The sequence below is a fragment of the Anomaloglossus baeobatrachus genome, chromosome 1 (genome assembly GCF_048569485.1).
Source record: "Anomaloglossus baeobatrachus isolate aAnoBae1 chromosome 1, aAnoBae1.hap1, whole genome shotgun sequence".
Classification (NCBI taxonomy): Eukaryota; Metazoa; Chordata; class Amphibia; order Anura; family Aromobatidae; genus Anomaloglossus; species Anomaloglossus baeobatrachus.
In genome coordinates, this window is record NC_134353.1 from 370,101,566 (window position 1) to 370,117,571 (window position 16,006).

Sequence of the window (16,006 nt, forward strand, 5' to 3'; positions counted from 1 at the left end):
GATCTGTAGATATTTCACCCCATGCTTCCAGAAGCCCCTCCCACAAGTTGGATTGACTTGATGGCCATTTTTTGCGTACCATACGGTCAAGTTGCTCCCACAACAGCTCAATAGGGTTGAGATCTTGTGACTGGGCTGGACACTCCATTACAGATAGAATACCAGCTGCCTGATTTGTCCCTAAATAGTTCATGCATAATTTGCAGGTGTGATTTAGGTCATTGTCCTGTTGTAGGATAAAATTGGCTCCAATCAAGCGCTAGCCACAGGATATGGCATGGCGTTGAAAATGGAGTGATAGCCTCTCCCACTTTACCATCACCAACGAAAACCCAGACCATCGCATTTCCTCCACCATGACCCCAGACCATCAAATTGCCTCTACCATGATTGACAGATGGTGCCAGGCACTTTCCAGCTGTTCTGCATCTCACAAATGTTCTTCTGTGTGATCCAAACACCTCAAACTTCGATTCGTCGGTCCATTCTGTCCATAATACCTTTTTCCGATATTCCTCTGTCCAATGTCTGTCTTTTGCCCATATTAATCTTTTCCTTTTATTAGCCAGTCTCAGATATGGCTTTTTCTTTTCCACTCTGCCCTGAAGGCTAGCATCCCGGAGTCGCCTCTTCACTGTAGACGTTGACACTGGCTTCTTGCGGGTACTATTTAAGAAAGCTGCCAGTTGAAGACCTGTGAGGAGTCGAATTCTCAAACTAGAGACTCTAATGTACTTGTCTTGCTGCTCAGTTGTGCAGTGGGGCCTCCCACTTCTCTTTCTACTCTGGTTAGAGCCTGTTTGTGCTCTCCTCAGAAGGGAGTAGTACACACCATTGAAGGAAATCTTGAGTTTATTGTCAATTTCTTGCAAAGAATATCGTTCATTTCTAAGAACAAGAACAGACTGTTGAGTTTCACATGAAAGTTCTCTTTTTGTGGCCATTTTGAGTGTTTAATGGAACCAGCAAATGTAATGCTCCACATTGTCAACTAGCTCAAAGGAAGGTAAGTTTTATAGCTTCTCTAAACAGCAAAACCGGTTTCAGCTGTGCTAACATACTTGCACAAGTTTTTTCAAGGGATTTCTAAACATCCATTAGCCTTCTAACACAGTTAGCAAACACAATGTACCATTAGAACACTGGAGTGGTGGTTGTTGGAAATGGGCCTCTATACACCTATGTAAATATTGCATTAAAAACCAGACGTTTGAAGGTAGAATAGTCATTTACCTCATTAACAATGTATAGAGTGTATTTCTGTTTAATTTAATGTTAGCTTAATTGAAAAAAAAAATGTGTTTTCCTTTAAAAAATAAGGAAATATCTAAGTGACCCTAAACATTTTAACTTTAATGTATGTGGGGGGCACAGTGGTTCCATTACTAGGTGGGGCAGTAGAAGGAGCAATGGTTTTTGTGTCACACAGCAGGTGCAGTAATACGAACAGATACGGCAGCAGCGGCTCAGTATTGGGGTGACGGCAGGATGAGGAGTTTGTGCAGGTTGGGAATAGATGGGGACAGTGCCAGAAACTCAAGAAGTCAAATGTGTCTTTGTTGTAATCTCTGGAGAAGAGTTGTGGCTGGAAGCAGTTGTCATGTTGGTCTGGCCCAGATGGAAAAGAAGGAGAAAGGCGAACAATTCCATCCGAAAGAACGTCAGGTGTAAGTCACTAGCTGTATCTGCACTGTAACCTCTCGTATGTGCTGCAGGACTGATATCTACTACTATATAGTCACTATGTAGTGGTAATATCTGTGTCATTTGCTGAGGTTCCCCTGTACCCGCAATTAGGCTGTGCCACCATAGTTATCATGGTTACCTGTTTCGCCCCCTCGTCATTCAAAAGTATAACTCGTTCCACAAAAAACAAGCAGTCATGCCTATATTCACAGAAAAACAAAAAGGTTATAGCTCTTGGAAGAAGGGGAGGAAAAAACAAAAGCACAAAAACAGAAAATGGCCACATTGCAAAGAGGTTAAATGTTCTGTCTAAAGTGGTCATATTTGCTGGAACATTTGTTAGCTTTATACAGAATATTTATATTGGCCTTTATCACATTGCTCTATGATATACAGTATATTGTCATTGAATCGCAGGTAAATTGTAAAATATAGTGCAAAAAAACTGCAGTCATCAGGAATAATTTACATTCTTATATACTAGTCCTAATGTATTCTAGTAGCTCTAATGTAGTGAAACTATTCCGCTAAGTGGTCAGGCCTAAAGCTAACTTGGTTTAATAAGTCAAAAACGTAAAAAGCTAAAATAAAAAAATGTTGAAAGAAGCCAACGGGAACAAATTAACTGAGCCAGAACAGATCACGGAAAGATGAAAAGAGTACATGGAGCTCTTTTAGAACGACTCATTGATATGAAAAGAAACGGAGACTGGAAATTATAGCGAACTGAACATCTCAAAAGACGAAGTCCTTGCTGTCATAAAGCTTCTGTCAAAAAAAAAAGCACTTGGATGTGACAATGTTCTAATAGAGCTAATAAAGTCTTCTGAAGCAGCAGTTGATGTCATACGTATAACATGTATCAATAGATATGGACAACTGGTAAATGGCCCAAGGAGTGGACAAAATCGGTGTTTATTCCTATTCCAAAGAAGAGAGATGCTACCAACTGTGGAAAATATAGAACTATTGCGCTCATACTTCATGCCAGCCAAATACAATTGAAGATCTTACAGAGTCTTAAGGGTACTTTACACACTGTGATATCAGTACCGATATCGCTAGTGAGCGTACCCACCCCCGTCGGTTGTGCGTCACGGGCAAATCGCTGCTCGTGACGCACAACAATGCTTACACCCGTCACACGGACTTACCTTCCCTGCGACATCGCTCTGGCCGGCGAACCGCCTCCTTTCTAAGGGGGCGGTTCGTGCAGCGTCACAGCGACGTCACACGGCAGCCATCCAATAGCAGAGGAGGGGCGGAGATGAGCGGCCGGAACATGCTGCCCACCTCCTTCCTTCCTCATTGCTGGTGGACGCAGGTAAGGAGATGTTCGTCGTTCCTGCGGTGTCACACATAGCGATGTGTGCTGCCGCAGGAACGACGAACAACATCGTACCTGCAGCAGCAATGATATTTGGAAAAGGAACGACGTGTCAACGAGCAACGATTTTTCACATTTTTGCGCTCGTTGATCATCGCTCCATGGTGTCACACACTGCGATGTTGCTAACGGCGCCGGATGTGCGTCACTAACGACGTGACCCCGACGATATATTGTTAGCGATGTCACAGCGTGTAAAGCACCCTTTACTTTGACAAAGAGTTGTCAAAGAATAAGCAAGATTTACAAAAGGCAGAGGAATAAGAAATGCAGATGTTGCTAACTATTTCTACTTCATTGACTTCAGCAAAGCCTTTGACTGTATTTATCCCCAGAAACTTTGGAATACCATGAAGGCTATGGGTGTGCTGAACCATCTGATCAGCCTCATCAGAACTTATAAATCAACCAAGAAGCTACAGTCCAAACAGAACACGGTGACACAGCATGGTTTAAAGTAAAGCGAGGTGTCAGACAAGGCTGCATACGGTCACTATTTTTCTTCAATTTATATGCAGAAGCTACTGTATTTTAAGGAAGGTTGTACTTGCCAAAAAAGAAGAAGGAATCAAAATTCCTGAACGAATCTTCAATAATCTTAAATATGCAGATGATATATCATTGATAACAACAAGAGTAGTTGGAATGAAGGACTTATTACGGAATGTCAAGATGTAAAGCTCCAACACGGGACTCCTACTCAATAAAAAGAAGACAAACATATTTACTAGTGCCAGGTAGGTACGACCGGGACATATTTGAGATGGATGGAGACAATATGGAAGTTGTTCAGGACTTCAACCTAATCAATGATCACTCAAGAAGTAGCGACAACACCGGAAGTCAATAGGAGAGTAGCCATGGGTAAATCAACAATGAAGTCACAGGACAAGGTCCTCATATTGAGAAACAATTCACTGGTAACAAACACATGGCTCATACATAGTTTGGTCTTTTCTGTAGTAACATATGGATGCATTGATCAATTTTTGAAGAAACAAGACAACCCTTTGAATCAACGCCTTTAAAATGTAGGGCTGAAGAAAGAGGTTATCAATACCATGGATGGCAAGAAAAACAAACAATTCAATTTTAGAACAAATCAAGCCAGACATGTAACTTGAAGAAAAGATCACCAAGCTACGCTTTGCCTACTTTTAGCACATCATACGAAGAAAGCAATCACTGGAGAAGGACATCATGATCAGAAGAATAGAAGGAAGCAATGCAAAGAGACAGACCAGCAACCAGATGGCTTGATAAAATCAAGAAAACGTCAGAGAAGACCCTCGTGGACCTATCAAGGCTTAAGGCCCTGTCACACACACAGATAAATCTTTGGCAGATCTGTGGTTGCAGTGAAATCATGGACATATTGTTCCATTTGTACACAGCCACAAACCTGGCACTGATTGTCCACAATTTCACTGCAACCACAGATCTTTCGAAGATTTATCTCTGTGTGTGACAGGGCCTTTACACAAGATCAAACTTCCTATAGAGCATTCATCCATCAGGTCACCATGGCTTGAGATCGAGCTGAAAGCTGTTAAATAATAATGTTTTTGCCCAACTTTCTCAACTAGCCTTCAAAATTGCAATAAAACCTACAAGGTCATGTTCACACTTTGGAAATTCTGTCCAAATTTAGGAATGAATATCACACATTCACACGCTTCAGAAAACAATATGGGCAGAAAAAAGGTGGTGCCATGGATTGTATAATTCACAGCATGTTTGAAGCTGATTCTGTGCTTAACAGCAGACGATAATCTCCAGTGAACTTCATTTAAGCCAATCTTTCTACAAAGTGATATGAACATTTGCATTACAAACTTCTGTCTTTAAATTTGACATTCAAGTAAAGGCTCCAACACACATTAGTTAGCTGAACCCGCCGATATTGAAGGGTTCAGCCAAAAGTTTAAAATGTACGGGGTCAGGCATGTCCGATTCCATTCTCAGCAATATATGCCATTAACGTCTGGCAGTGTCTCCCTTATAGAGAACAAGGAAGTACTCAGCAGTGCAAGTGCTCCTGTGTAGGGGAGGCGGCCGAGATTGCTGCTGGTTGAACGATCATTCATTATTATTTATTATGCTTTGCTTATACTGTATAGCGCCATCATATTCCGCAATGCTTTAAATCATCATCATCATGATCATCATGACTGTCCCTCATTATAAATTCCCATATCAGTAGGTCTTTAGAGTCTGAGAGGAAACCCAAGCAAACATGGGGAGAACATACAAACTCCTCGCAGATTATGTCCTTGGTGGAATTAGAAACTAGGACCCCAGCATTGCAAAGCATCAATGCTAACCACTGAGTCAACGTGCTTCCCTATTTATAAAGTGGGGGGGTGTACAGTGTCTATTTCAAACTCACTGTGTAAGTTCCAACTCTCAAAAGTATTAGCTATGCATAGTTCCCATTAGAAGATTTGCAGGGGAAGTTTCCTGGAAGGCAAGTTCAATTTTGCCTTCCTTTATTAAGTTTATAAATTGAAATTATAATTACATGCCCTGGCCTTGCAATTTCACTCTCCCTGCATAATACTCCCACCATAGCTGCTGTTTTTATTAATTGGTACATGTGACTACTGCAGTCTGACAGAAGCCAAGTTCCTCTACACAGTCTCCTTCACGTTACATCAAACCAATAATTAAAGAGAAAATGGTTTGTAGGCTTAAAATGACCATACGTTAGGGATTTCATACAGTGGTTTTCTGGTCATCCTTTTGGACGGACAGCTATTAGGATAAAACACTGATCAATCTCTGCCATAATCTGTGGCCTAGGCTGGGCTTCTATTGTTGTTATTATTTATTATTATAGCGCCATTTATTCCATGGCGCTTTACAAGTGAAAGAGGGTATACGTACAACAATCATTAACAGTACAAAACAGACTGGTATAGGAGGAGAGAGGACCCTGCCCGCGAGGGCTCACAGTCTACAGGGAATGGGTAATGGTACAATAGGTGAGGACAGAGCTGGTTGCGCAGTGGTCTACTGGGCTGAGGGCTATTGTAGGTTGTAGGCTTGTTGGAAGAGGTGGGTCTTGAGGTTCCTCTTGAAGCTTTCCACGGTAGGGGAGAGTTTGATATGCTGAGGTAGAGCATTCCAGAGTATGGGGGAGACATCTTGCACGCAATTGTGGGAAGAGGAGATAAGAGAGGAGCAGAGAAGGAGATCTTGTGAGGATCTGAGGTTACGTGAAGGTAGGTACCGGGAGACTAGGTCACAGATGTAAGGAGGAGACAGGTTGTGGATGGCTTTGTATGTCATGGTTAATGTTTTGAACTAGAGTCGTTGGGCGATGGGAAGCCAGTGAAGGGATTGGCAGAGTTGGGCTGCAGATGTGTCAATAGTCATGAACGACTATCTACAGCTTTGAAGAAATCTAAAACGTTTCAGTAGATATGCCATCGATTGTCATTCTTGTTTCCCTAGTAAAAGGGTGCTGATTATCAGCAAACATATCTAAATTGTCTACATTGGTCTTTTCGGATGACCAAAATCTATAGTATACGGCCAGTTTCTGGAGAACTGCCGCCAGTGAGGAGGACAGGAGATTAAATGACATCGAGAGTTTAGATGTATACACTAGCCACTTCCTCACAAGGACAGGGATCATTATAATTCATAGACTTCGGAATCAGTCACTGATTATAATCTAGACAAATTCATCCATGGATACAAGTAAGCACCCACAGTTAATTTCATTTTGTAGAGCTGTCAGTGGAAAATAGCTTTTTCATTTGTGGTACACTGAAGAAACGCTTTTTGGCTTGTTCTTGCTTCACTGCATAGTTTTGGGTGAATAATATGAATGTCAAATCACCAAAAAAAGAATTGTTCTAGCATACTTGATGCTTGCGCTAGAGGCTGCAAAGTTCCCAGTCGTAGAAATATACTACCTCTGATCATTCCACCACTAGATATATACAGATATGATAAAGCGTGTTGGCTGAGAGCATCTTAGACAGCTAAATCAGGGGCGGACATATCATTGGTGAAGCCTGAGCTGCAGCACAGGGGCCCAAGATGTAAATGGGTCCATTACATTGTACTTGCCGCTATATATATTAAAAATAATATTATTTCAAGTTCCAAAGCAGATGGAATTGTGCTTCATGATGAGCTATTGGACTGCAATGGGTTCATATACTGTTCTTGCACAGGAGCCCTGATCGGTCTGTGTCCACCAGTGAGCTAAATATTGGTAGACAACCAAATGCTTCATAAATTGTTAGCAAAAGTCAATAGTTATGCAACTTTAGTCCATTATGTGATGTAATTATTATATACATTTCTGTGCTAATTTGGATAAGGCGCCATGCAAATTAAGTAATCTGTGAAAGAGTCCTGGAGAGACATGTTATCTCCATATTTTAAAAGAGTTGTCAAAGTAGATAACCCTTTCAGACTTAAAGGGAATCACCAGATTTTGCCACTGGTAAAACTTACTAGACTGCTTGCAGCAGTTATGATAAAATCACGGTTTTATCTGCTTCAGATCTACCAGTTGTCTCAATACTGATCTCTGTATAACTCCACCCACACCACTGATTGACAGTTCTCTGTGTACACTGTGTATAAGCAGAAAGCTGGCAATCAGTGATGGAGGTGCAGTTATACATAACCCCGCCCACACCACTGATTAGCAGCTCTCTGTGTACACTCTGCATAAGCAGAAAGCTGGCAATCAGTGGTGGGACGGAATTATATTTAACGTCATCCAAACCATTCATCGGCAGTGCTTTGCCAGTGTTCTGCTAATGCAGCGTAAAGAGAGAGCTGCCAATCAATGGTGTGGGAGGGGTTATGTATAACTCTGCCTCCACGACTGTGTGCGTAACAAAAAAGCTAGCAATCAGTCATGGAGGCGGAGTTATACATAACCCCTCCCGCATCACTAATTAGCAGCTCTCTGTGTACACTGTGCAGAAGGAAAAAGCTGGCAATCAGTGGTGGGACGGAATTATATGTAACGTCATCTACACCATTAATTGGCAAGCACTTTGCCAGCGTTTTGCTGAGCCACAGTGGATAGAGAGTGACAATCAATGGTGTGGGAGGGGTTATGTATAACTCCACCTCCACGACTGTTTGTGTACACTGTGTGTAACAAAAAAACTAGTAATCAATCGTGGAGGCGGAGTTATACATAACCCCTCCCACACCATCGATTGGCAGCTCTCTGCGTACACTGTGCATAAGCAGAAAGCTGACAATCAGTGGTGGAGGCAGAGTTATACATAACCACTCCCACACCATTGATTGGCAGCTCTCTGTGTACACTGTGCAAAGGCAGAATGCTGGCAATCAGAGGTGAAGGCTGGGTAATACACAACCCCACCCACACCACTGATTAGTGGTTATGTGTGTACACTGTGCACAGGAAGAAAGCTGGCAATCATTTATGTAGGCAGAGTTATACATAACCCCACCTGCATGGAAGTGGGTTTACTAGTCTTTTAGTTACAAAGGTTGAAAAAAAGACCTAGGTCCATTTAGTTCAACCTTCCTTCACCAATTATACATTTCGCCACTAAATCATTCAGGCTATGTGTGCACGCTGCATCTTTATGGTGACCACAAAGATACATGTTTTTGGCCTCAGAAAAATGAACCCGTGGCAAAAAAGCTACATCTGAAGCTCACAGCGAGCGCAAAAGAACATTACTGATTGCTGTGAGCTCCACACAGCGAATGAAGTGAGCGGCGCGATCAGTGGAGATGTCTCACAGTGGGCTGTTAAGTTCTATGGTGCTCGCTGTGAGCTTCAGATGTAGCAGTGATGATTATGATTACGGCGAACCTGAGGGGTGTTTTTGGGTTAATAAAGGGGTGAAAGAGTGTCCTATTTTTGTCTTTTATTTCAAATAAAGGATTTTTTTGAGGTTTGTGTTGATTTACTTTCACTTACAGATTAGTGATGGGGGGGGGTCTCACAGACGCCTGCAATTACTAATCCAGGACTTGGCTGCTGTGGGCTACCATTAACTCCCTCACTACACTGCATCAGGGCAATCGGAAAGATCCATGTTAAGTGCTGGGACTGTTGCATCTAATGTATGCAGCAATTCCGGGCAGTTGCTGTCTAATATTTTTAGGCTGGGGGCGCCCAATAACCATATGCATCCCCAGCCTGAGAATACCAGCCCCCAGCTGTCAGGCTTTAGCTGTGCTGGTATCAAACTATAGGGGGATACTATGCCAATTTTTTATTTATTTTACTATACAATATAGACCCGCCCACCAGCGTCTGTGATTGGAAGCCTCAGACACACTGTCACTCAGCATGGGGGCTCGCCTGACTGCAACCATTCACAGACAATAGGTGGGTGGGGGAAGCAGTGGCTCAGGAAGAAGAATTAGAGGCCGCGGGAGCAGTGTGAGAGTCGCCCCGGTGACTCGCTAAATATGAAGTATGTGATCCTACCCCTTTGCACCAGATTCTGGTCCACATAGACTCTATATGGGGACCGGCATCTAGCTGGATGCCAGGAATCAATCCCCCGTCGACCCAGAATAAGCGGGGGATTGACCTGCCAGACCTCTGAAACGAGGTCACCACAAAAATGCAGCCAAAAAAAACCTGCAACTTGTGCACAGCAAAAATGAAATCTTATACACTTTGCAGGGAAGGAAATGCAGGCACCAAAGCTGCACTCAAAAAAAGCGCAAAAAGCACAAGGTCTTAAAACCAACAATGTTATGTTTACTGAGAAAATCATCCAGCTCTTTTTTAAAAGTGATAATAGTTATAATCTCCTGCTGATAATACAGTGATTTAATCAAAACTACAGCAAGTAACCCAGTAAGTGACATCACTAGAATCAAGGTCTCTGTCTCTACATTTTTTTGCACTCAGATTGGATGGCAAAAAACCTGGCGACAGATTCCCTTTAAAAGAGGATCTTTTACCATATTGTTCCTGGTGAACTGGGCAAATGATGTAACAGTGGCTGCGGAGTGAAATATTTTTCTCTGGGGGCATGCATGTATATACATTCATATACAGTATATATATATATATATATATATATATATATATATACACACACACACACACACACACACACATGTATGCATTCGTATATGTTGTTGACCAATCAGAAGCAGGCAGGAAGACTTAAACACCCCAGTAAAATCTTACACCCAGAGCCAACGAGCACTTCTGGGTGCATATTGCTAATCCCTGCCTAATTGTGCCAATCTACAGTAGGCTACATAAAGAGATCTTCAGAAAAACTATTTCTAAAGATTCTTTATGATATGCTAATGAGCATGGGAACTAGTCGTAAGGATGTTATTTATCCAGACTAGTCCACCTTCTTAGCATTTTAGCACGCCCATAGGGGCATGCTAACATGCTATTCAATACCCAGTTTCGACAGTGACGCGCATACCTGTGTCTGTTTCACTGCATCAGATGCCGGGGTTAGGGTCAGTCACCACACTTCCAGTCATGCACATTATTAAGCCGGGTGTACGTGTCCCGGCTTCAGAGAGGTCTAGTGCGCATGCCCGGAAGTGTCGGGAACATCTGATTATGCGCACTGAGCCTAATCCCGGCGTCTGAAGTGGTGACAACAGACACGCTTGTCACCACTCATGACATTGGGCAATGGGCATTGAATAGCATGTTAGTATGCCCCTGTGGGCATGCTAACATGGCGGACTAGTCAGGGGAAGTAATGCCCTTGCAAAAAATCCCCTCGCTCATTAGGATATCATAAAGGATCTTTAGAAATACTTTTTCTAAAGAACTCTTTATCTCTACATCTAGTATGCTACTAGATACAGGGACAATTAGGCTGGGATTAGGAATTTGTACCCAGAACTGCTCATGGTTGTGGGTGCATAGGAGACCTGACATGTTCCATTTAGCTCTTTAGGTCAAATACTTTGATTGCCAATATCTCCGCAATAGAGAGTCGCAAAACAAATTTGTTTTGTTCCACTCTTTAGCCATTATTAAAACCTGTGTCCAGGTCAGCATGAAAAATTGGATGAAAGGTCTTCTTAGAGGTATCTCAATAACAGCTGATTACAATGGATCCGCTCAAACCCTCAGCAGATGTTAAGATCAAGATTCTTTCTACCTGCTCTTCATTCTGGCTCGTACATGAAGGCCCAACTAAGGAGTCATCTACGAAGATGTCCACATAATCTGCTAGACTAACATATGGAAAGTAGGGAAAAGACCCCTTTAAATCCAAAGCTATCAGGCGGGTAGCAATGAAACAGGTGGGACTAGCAGGAAAGCTAACAACAAAGTGGTCATAGCTTTATCCTGGTAACGCCTGAGTCTTCGGGAGGTGTTCACTTAACGGGGCATAAAGATTAATGCATTCTGAAACTATTTCTTACATGGCTGATTGTTTTTGAGGTTCACATCTTAACAATTTTCCATAATTCAGAAAGATGCCAAAGGTAATTTCTGTAAGAAGCGCACAATTCAGCTCATCCACATACCGTAGTGTTTGTAGCTAGAATTTAGAGGCAAGTGAAATAGTGTAGACTGAGCGGAAAAAGCCACCAACTGCCGGCGTTAGCATAATATTTGTCGGTTTAATCTATTTACATACGTTTTGTAGCAAATAGAATATTTTTATTACTGCAGTTATGATGACTGCATTTTACTGTGTAACGGCACTAGGGGATGGCAAATAAGCAGTGCAGTGATGGAGCGCTCACAGAACCAACACATAGCACATTCCATTTTACACTCAGTGCTTCGCAATGCAATTTGCCAGACTGCCGTGATTAAAATGCAAATATATTTTCCAAAGGCACAGCAGAATAGGGTCAAGGCACACAATTTAAACCATCATTAAATTTCTTACTTTTTTTTCCATCCATGTCTGCGTGGATTTTGCGAGCAAGGAAGCCAGCCTTGTAAACTGCAGCATTAGGATCATGGGGGATGTCCAGGAATGGATTGCTGCTGCCAATCCGACTAACACTCTTGGATCCCATACCGTTGGATTTGTCATCATTACTGTCTGATGGGGATTTCTTCATCGCATCAACATCATCTCTGTTAAGAAAAAAAAAAAAAATAGGATGTTTTACATGTATTCATACTCTGTGATATTCAGGAGACCATTGCTATCTATCGATATATCCATCTATCTATTATCTATATCTATCTATCTATCTATCTCATACCTATTATGTAATTCTAGCTATTCCTTCCCCCCTATGTTATCATGTTTTCTATCACATATCTATGAATTTCTATCTATCTACAGTTGAAGTCAGAAGTTTACATACACTATCTGTAAAGACACACATGGACGTTTTTCTCACTACCTGACAAAATCAGAATAAATCTTTCCCGTTTTAGGTCAATTAGGAATCAAAATTATTTCTATTTGCCAAATGCAAAATAATAATAGAGAATATGTTTTAAGGCATTTTTATTACTTTCTGCGAGATCAAAAGTTTACATACTGTACATTTCATTAGTATTTGATACCATTGCCCTTAAACTGTATGACTTGGGTGAAACGTTTTGAATATCATTTTGCAAGCTTCTCACAATTGTTGGTAGGAATTTGGGCCCATTCCTCCTGACAGAACGGGTGTAACTCAGCCATGTTTGTAGGTCGCCTTGCTCACAACTGCCTTTTCAGCTTTGCCCATAAATTTTCAATAGGATTGAGATCTGGGTTTTATGATGGCCACTCCAAAATATTGTCTTTGTTATCCTTAAGCCACTTTGTAACCAGTTTGGCAGTATGCTTCGGGTCACTGTCAATTTGGAAGATCTATTTTTGCCCAAGCTTTAAGTTCCAGGCTAATGTCTTGAGATGTTACTTCAGTATTGCCACATAATCTTCTTCCTCATGATGCCATCTATTTTGTGAAGTGCACCAGTCCCTCCTGCAGCAAACCAACTTCATAACATGATGCTGAAACCGCCGTGTTTCACAGTTGGTATGGTTTTCGTAGGCTTCAAAGCTACTCCCTTTTTCCCTCCAAACATAACAATGGTCATTATGCCCGAACAGTTCAATTTTAGTTTCGTCAGACCACATGACATATCTCCAAAAATTAAGGTCTTTGTTCCTGTGTGCATTTGCAAACATTAATCTGGCTTGTTTATCTTTCTTTTGGAGTAATGGCTTCTTCCTGGCAGTGTGGCCTTTCAGCCCATGTTGATAAAGCACTCGTTTCTCTGTGGATAATGACACAATCTTACCAGCTTCCACCAGCATCTTTACAAGGTCTTTTGCTTTTGTTCTTGGGTTGATATGCACTTGTTTGACCAAAGCACGTTCAGCTCTGGTACACAAACCCGTCTCCTTCCTGAGCGGTATAATGGCTGGACATTCCCATCTTGCTTGTACTTGGTTATAGTTGTTTGTACAGATGAACGAGGCACCTTCAGGTATCTGTAAATTGCACCCAAGGATGAACCAGACTTGTGCAAGTCCACAATTCTCTACCTGAGATCTTGGCTGATTTCTTTTGATTTTCCCATGATACTACACAAAGAAGCAGTGTGTTTCAAGTGTGTATTAAAATATATCCACAGATGTGTTTCTAATTAACTCAGATGTTACCAATAAACCTATCAGAAGCTTCCAAAGACATGAAATCATCATATGGCCTTTCCCATATTCTTTATAGCCATAGTACTCTTAAGGGTGCTTTACATGCTACGACATCGCTAGCTAGCGAACATTATCGCTACGGCAGCGTCACACGCACATACCCTGTCAGTGACGTCGCTGTGACCGCCAAACAATCCCTCCTTCAAGGGGGAGGTGCGTTCGGCGTCATAGCAACGTCACTGCGGCGTCACTAAACGGCCGGCCAATAGAAGCGAAGGGGCGGAGATGAGCAGCCGGAACATGCCGCCCACCTCCTTCTTTCCTCATTGCCGGTGGACGGAGGTAAGGAGGTGTTCGTCGCTCCTCTGGTGTCACACATAGCGATGTGTGCTGCCGCAGAAACGACGAACAACATCGCTACTTACCTGACAACGATTTTTTGTAATTAAACGACCTCTCCAAAGCAAACGATTTTTGTCTTTTTTGCGATCATTTTAGGTCGCTCCAGCCTGTCACATGCTGCGACGTCGCTAACGACGCCAGATGTGCGTCACAAACACCGTGATCCCGACGATATATCGTTAGCGATATCGCAGCATGTAAAGCCCCCTTTAGTGTATGTAATCTTTTGTCTTTGCTGAAAGTAATAAAAATGCATTAAAACATTCTTTCTCATTATTCTGGCATTTGGCAAATATAAATAATTTTGGTTCCTAATTGACCTAAAATGGGAAAGGTTTATTCTGATTTCACGTCAGATAGTGAGAAAAACATGCAGATGTGTCTTTATAGAGAGTGGATGGAACTTCTGGGTTCAACTGTAGATATGAAATAAATGGAGATGAGATCTAATTATCATATCTAATATATCTCATATCCATTTATTTCATATCTATGTCTCATATTCATTTATCAATCTCAGATCTAGCTATCACATTTATATCGATCTCACTCTCTCTTCAACATATATTTGTTAACAAGATGATGGTTGATAAAGTAATCTTACTAGTTTTTACCATATCACTGACTGCTCTTAAAACACCCCAATTTAGCATCCAGTAATAAAATATTATCGGCCACTCTTCCGAATACAGAAAGAATGCAGTAAACTCTTACAGATCCGAAATACCTCTTACATTGTTTCCCTCTACCTGATAGGGATGACTACAGGCTTTATATGTTCAGGAGTGCGGGAATTAATATTTTATTTGTGCAGACTTAATTGGATTATTTTAAGACGATCTAATAAGGATTCATGTCTTAGTTCTCCATTTTCCAGTAAAGTATATTGCATAACAATCAATGCATTTCATATCTGTCTATATAATATTTATCTATATAATTATATGTCATATCTATTTCCGTACCATTGTACGTGTGACTTTGTGACACTAATATATATATATATATATATATACATATATATATATATATATATATATATACACACATATATACATATATATATACATACATATATACATACATATATATATATATATATATATATATATATATCTCTCGTATATATATATATACATATATACAGGGCCTACAAGTAGTATTCAACCCCCTGCAGATTTAGCAGGTTTACACATTCGGAATTAACTTGGCATTGTGACATTTGGACTGTAGATCAGCCTGGAAGTGTGAAATGCACTGCAGCAAAAAAGAATGTTATTTCTTTTTTTATTTTTTTTTTACATTGTGAAAAGTTTATTCAGAGGGTCATTTATTATTCAACCCCTCAAACCACCAGAATTCTGTTTGGTTCCCCTAAAGTATTAAGAAGTATTTCAGGCACAAAGAACAATGAGCTTCACATGTTTGGATTAATTATCTCTTTTTCCAGCCTTTTCTGACTTATTAAGACCCTCCCCAAACTTGTGAACAGCACTCATACTTGGTCAACATGGGAAAGACAAAGGAGCATTCCAAGGCCATCAGAGACAAGATCGTGGAGGGTCACAAGGCTGGCAAGGGGTACAAAACCCTTTCCAAGGAGTTGGGCCTACCTGTCTCCACTGTTGGGAGCATCATCCGGAAGTGGAAGGCTTATGGAACTACTGTTAGCCTTCCACGGCCTGGACAGCCTTTGAAAGTTTCCTCCCGTGCCGAGGCCAAGCTTATCTGAAGAGTCAAGGCTAACCCAAGGACAACAAGGAAGGAGCTCCGGGAAGATCTCATGGCAGTGGGGACATTGGTTTCAGTCAATACCATAAGTAACGTACTCCACCGCAATGGTCTCCGTTCCAGACGAGCCCGTAAGGTACTTTTACTTTCAAAGCGTCATGTCAAGGCTCGTCTACAGTTTGCTCATGATCACTTGGAGGACTCTGAGACAGACTGGTTCAAG

At 41.5% G+C, this 16,006-nt stretch overlaps 1 protein-coding gene across 5 annotated transcripts in view; it reads right to left on the reverse strand.

Annotated features, from left to right (window-relative positions):
* Window positions 1–16,006, reverse strand: part of PSD3 (pleckstrin and Sec7 domain containing 3) — a 926,316-nt gene that overhangs the window by 129,816 nt on the left and 780,494 nt on the right. For all 5 annotated transcript variants that reach the window (XM_075352479.1, XM_075352480.1, XM_075352481.1 and 2 more), the window contains one exon: window positions 11,935–12,128. In XM_075352479.1, the coding sequence (XP_075208594.1) occupies window positions 11,935–12,128 (194 nt within the window). The remainder of the gene's footprint in view (window positions 1–11,934; window positions 12,129–16,006) is intronic.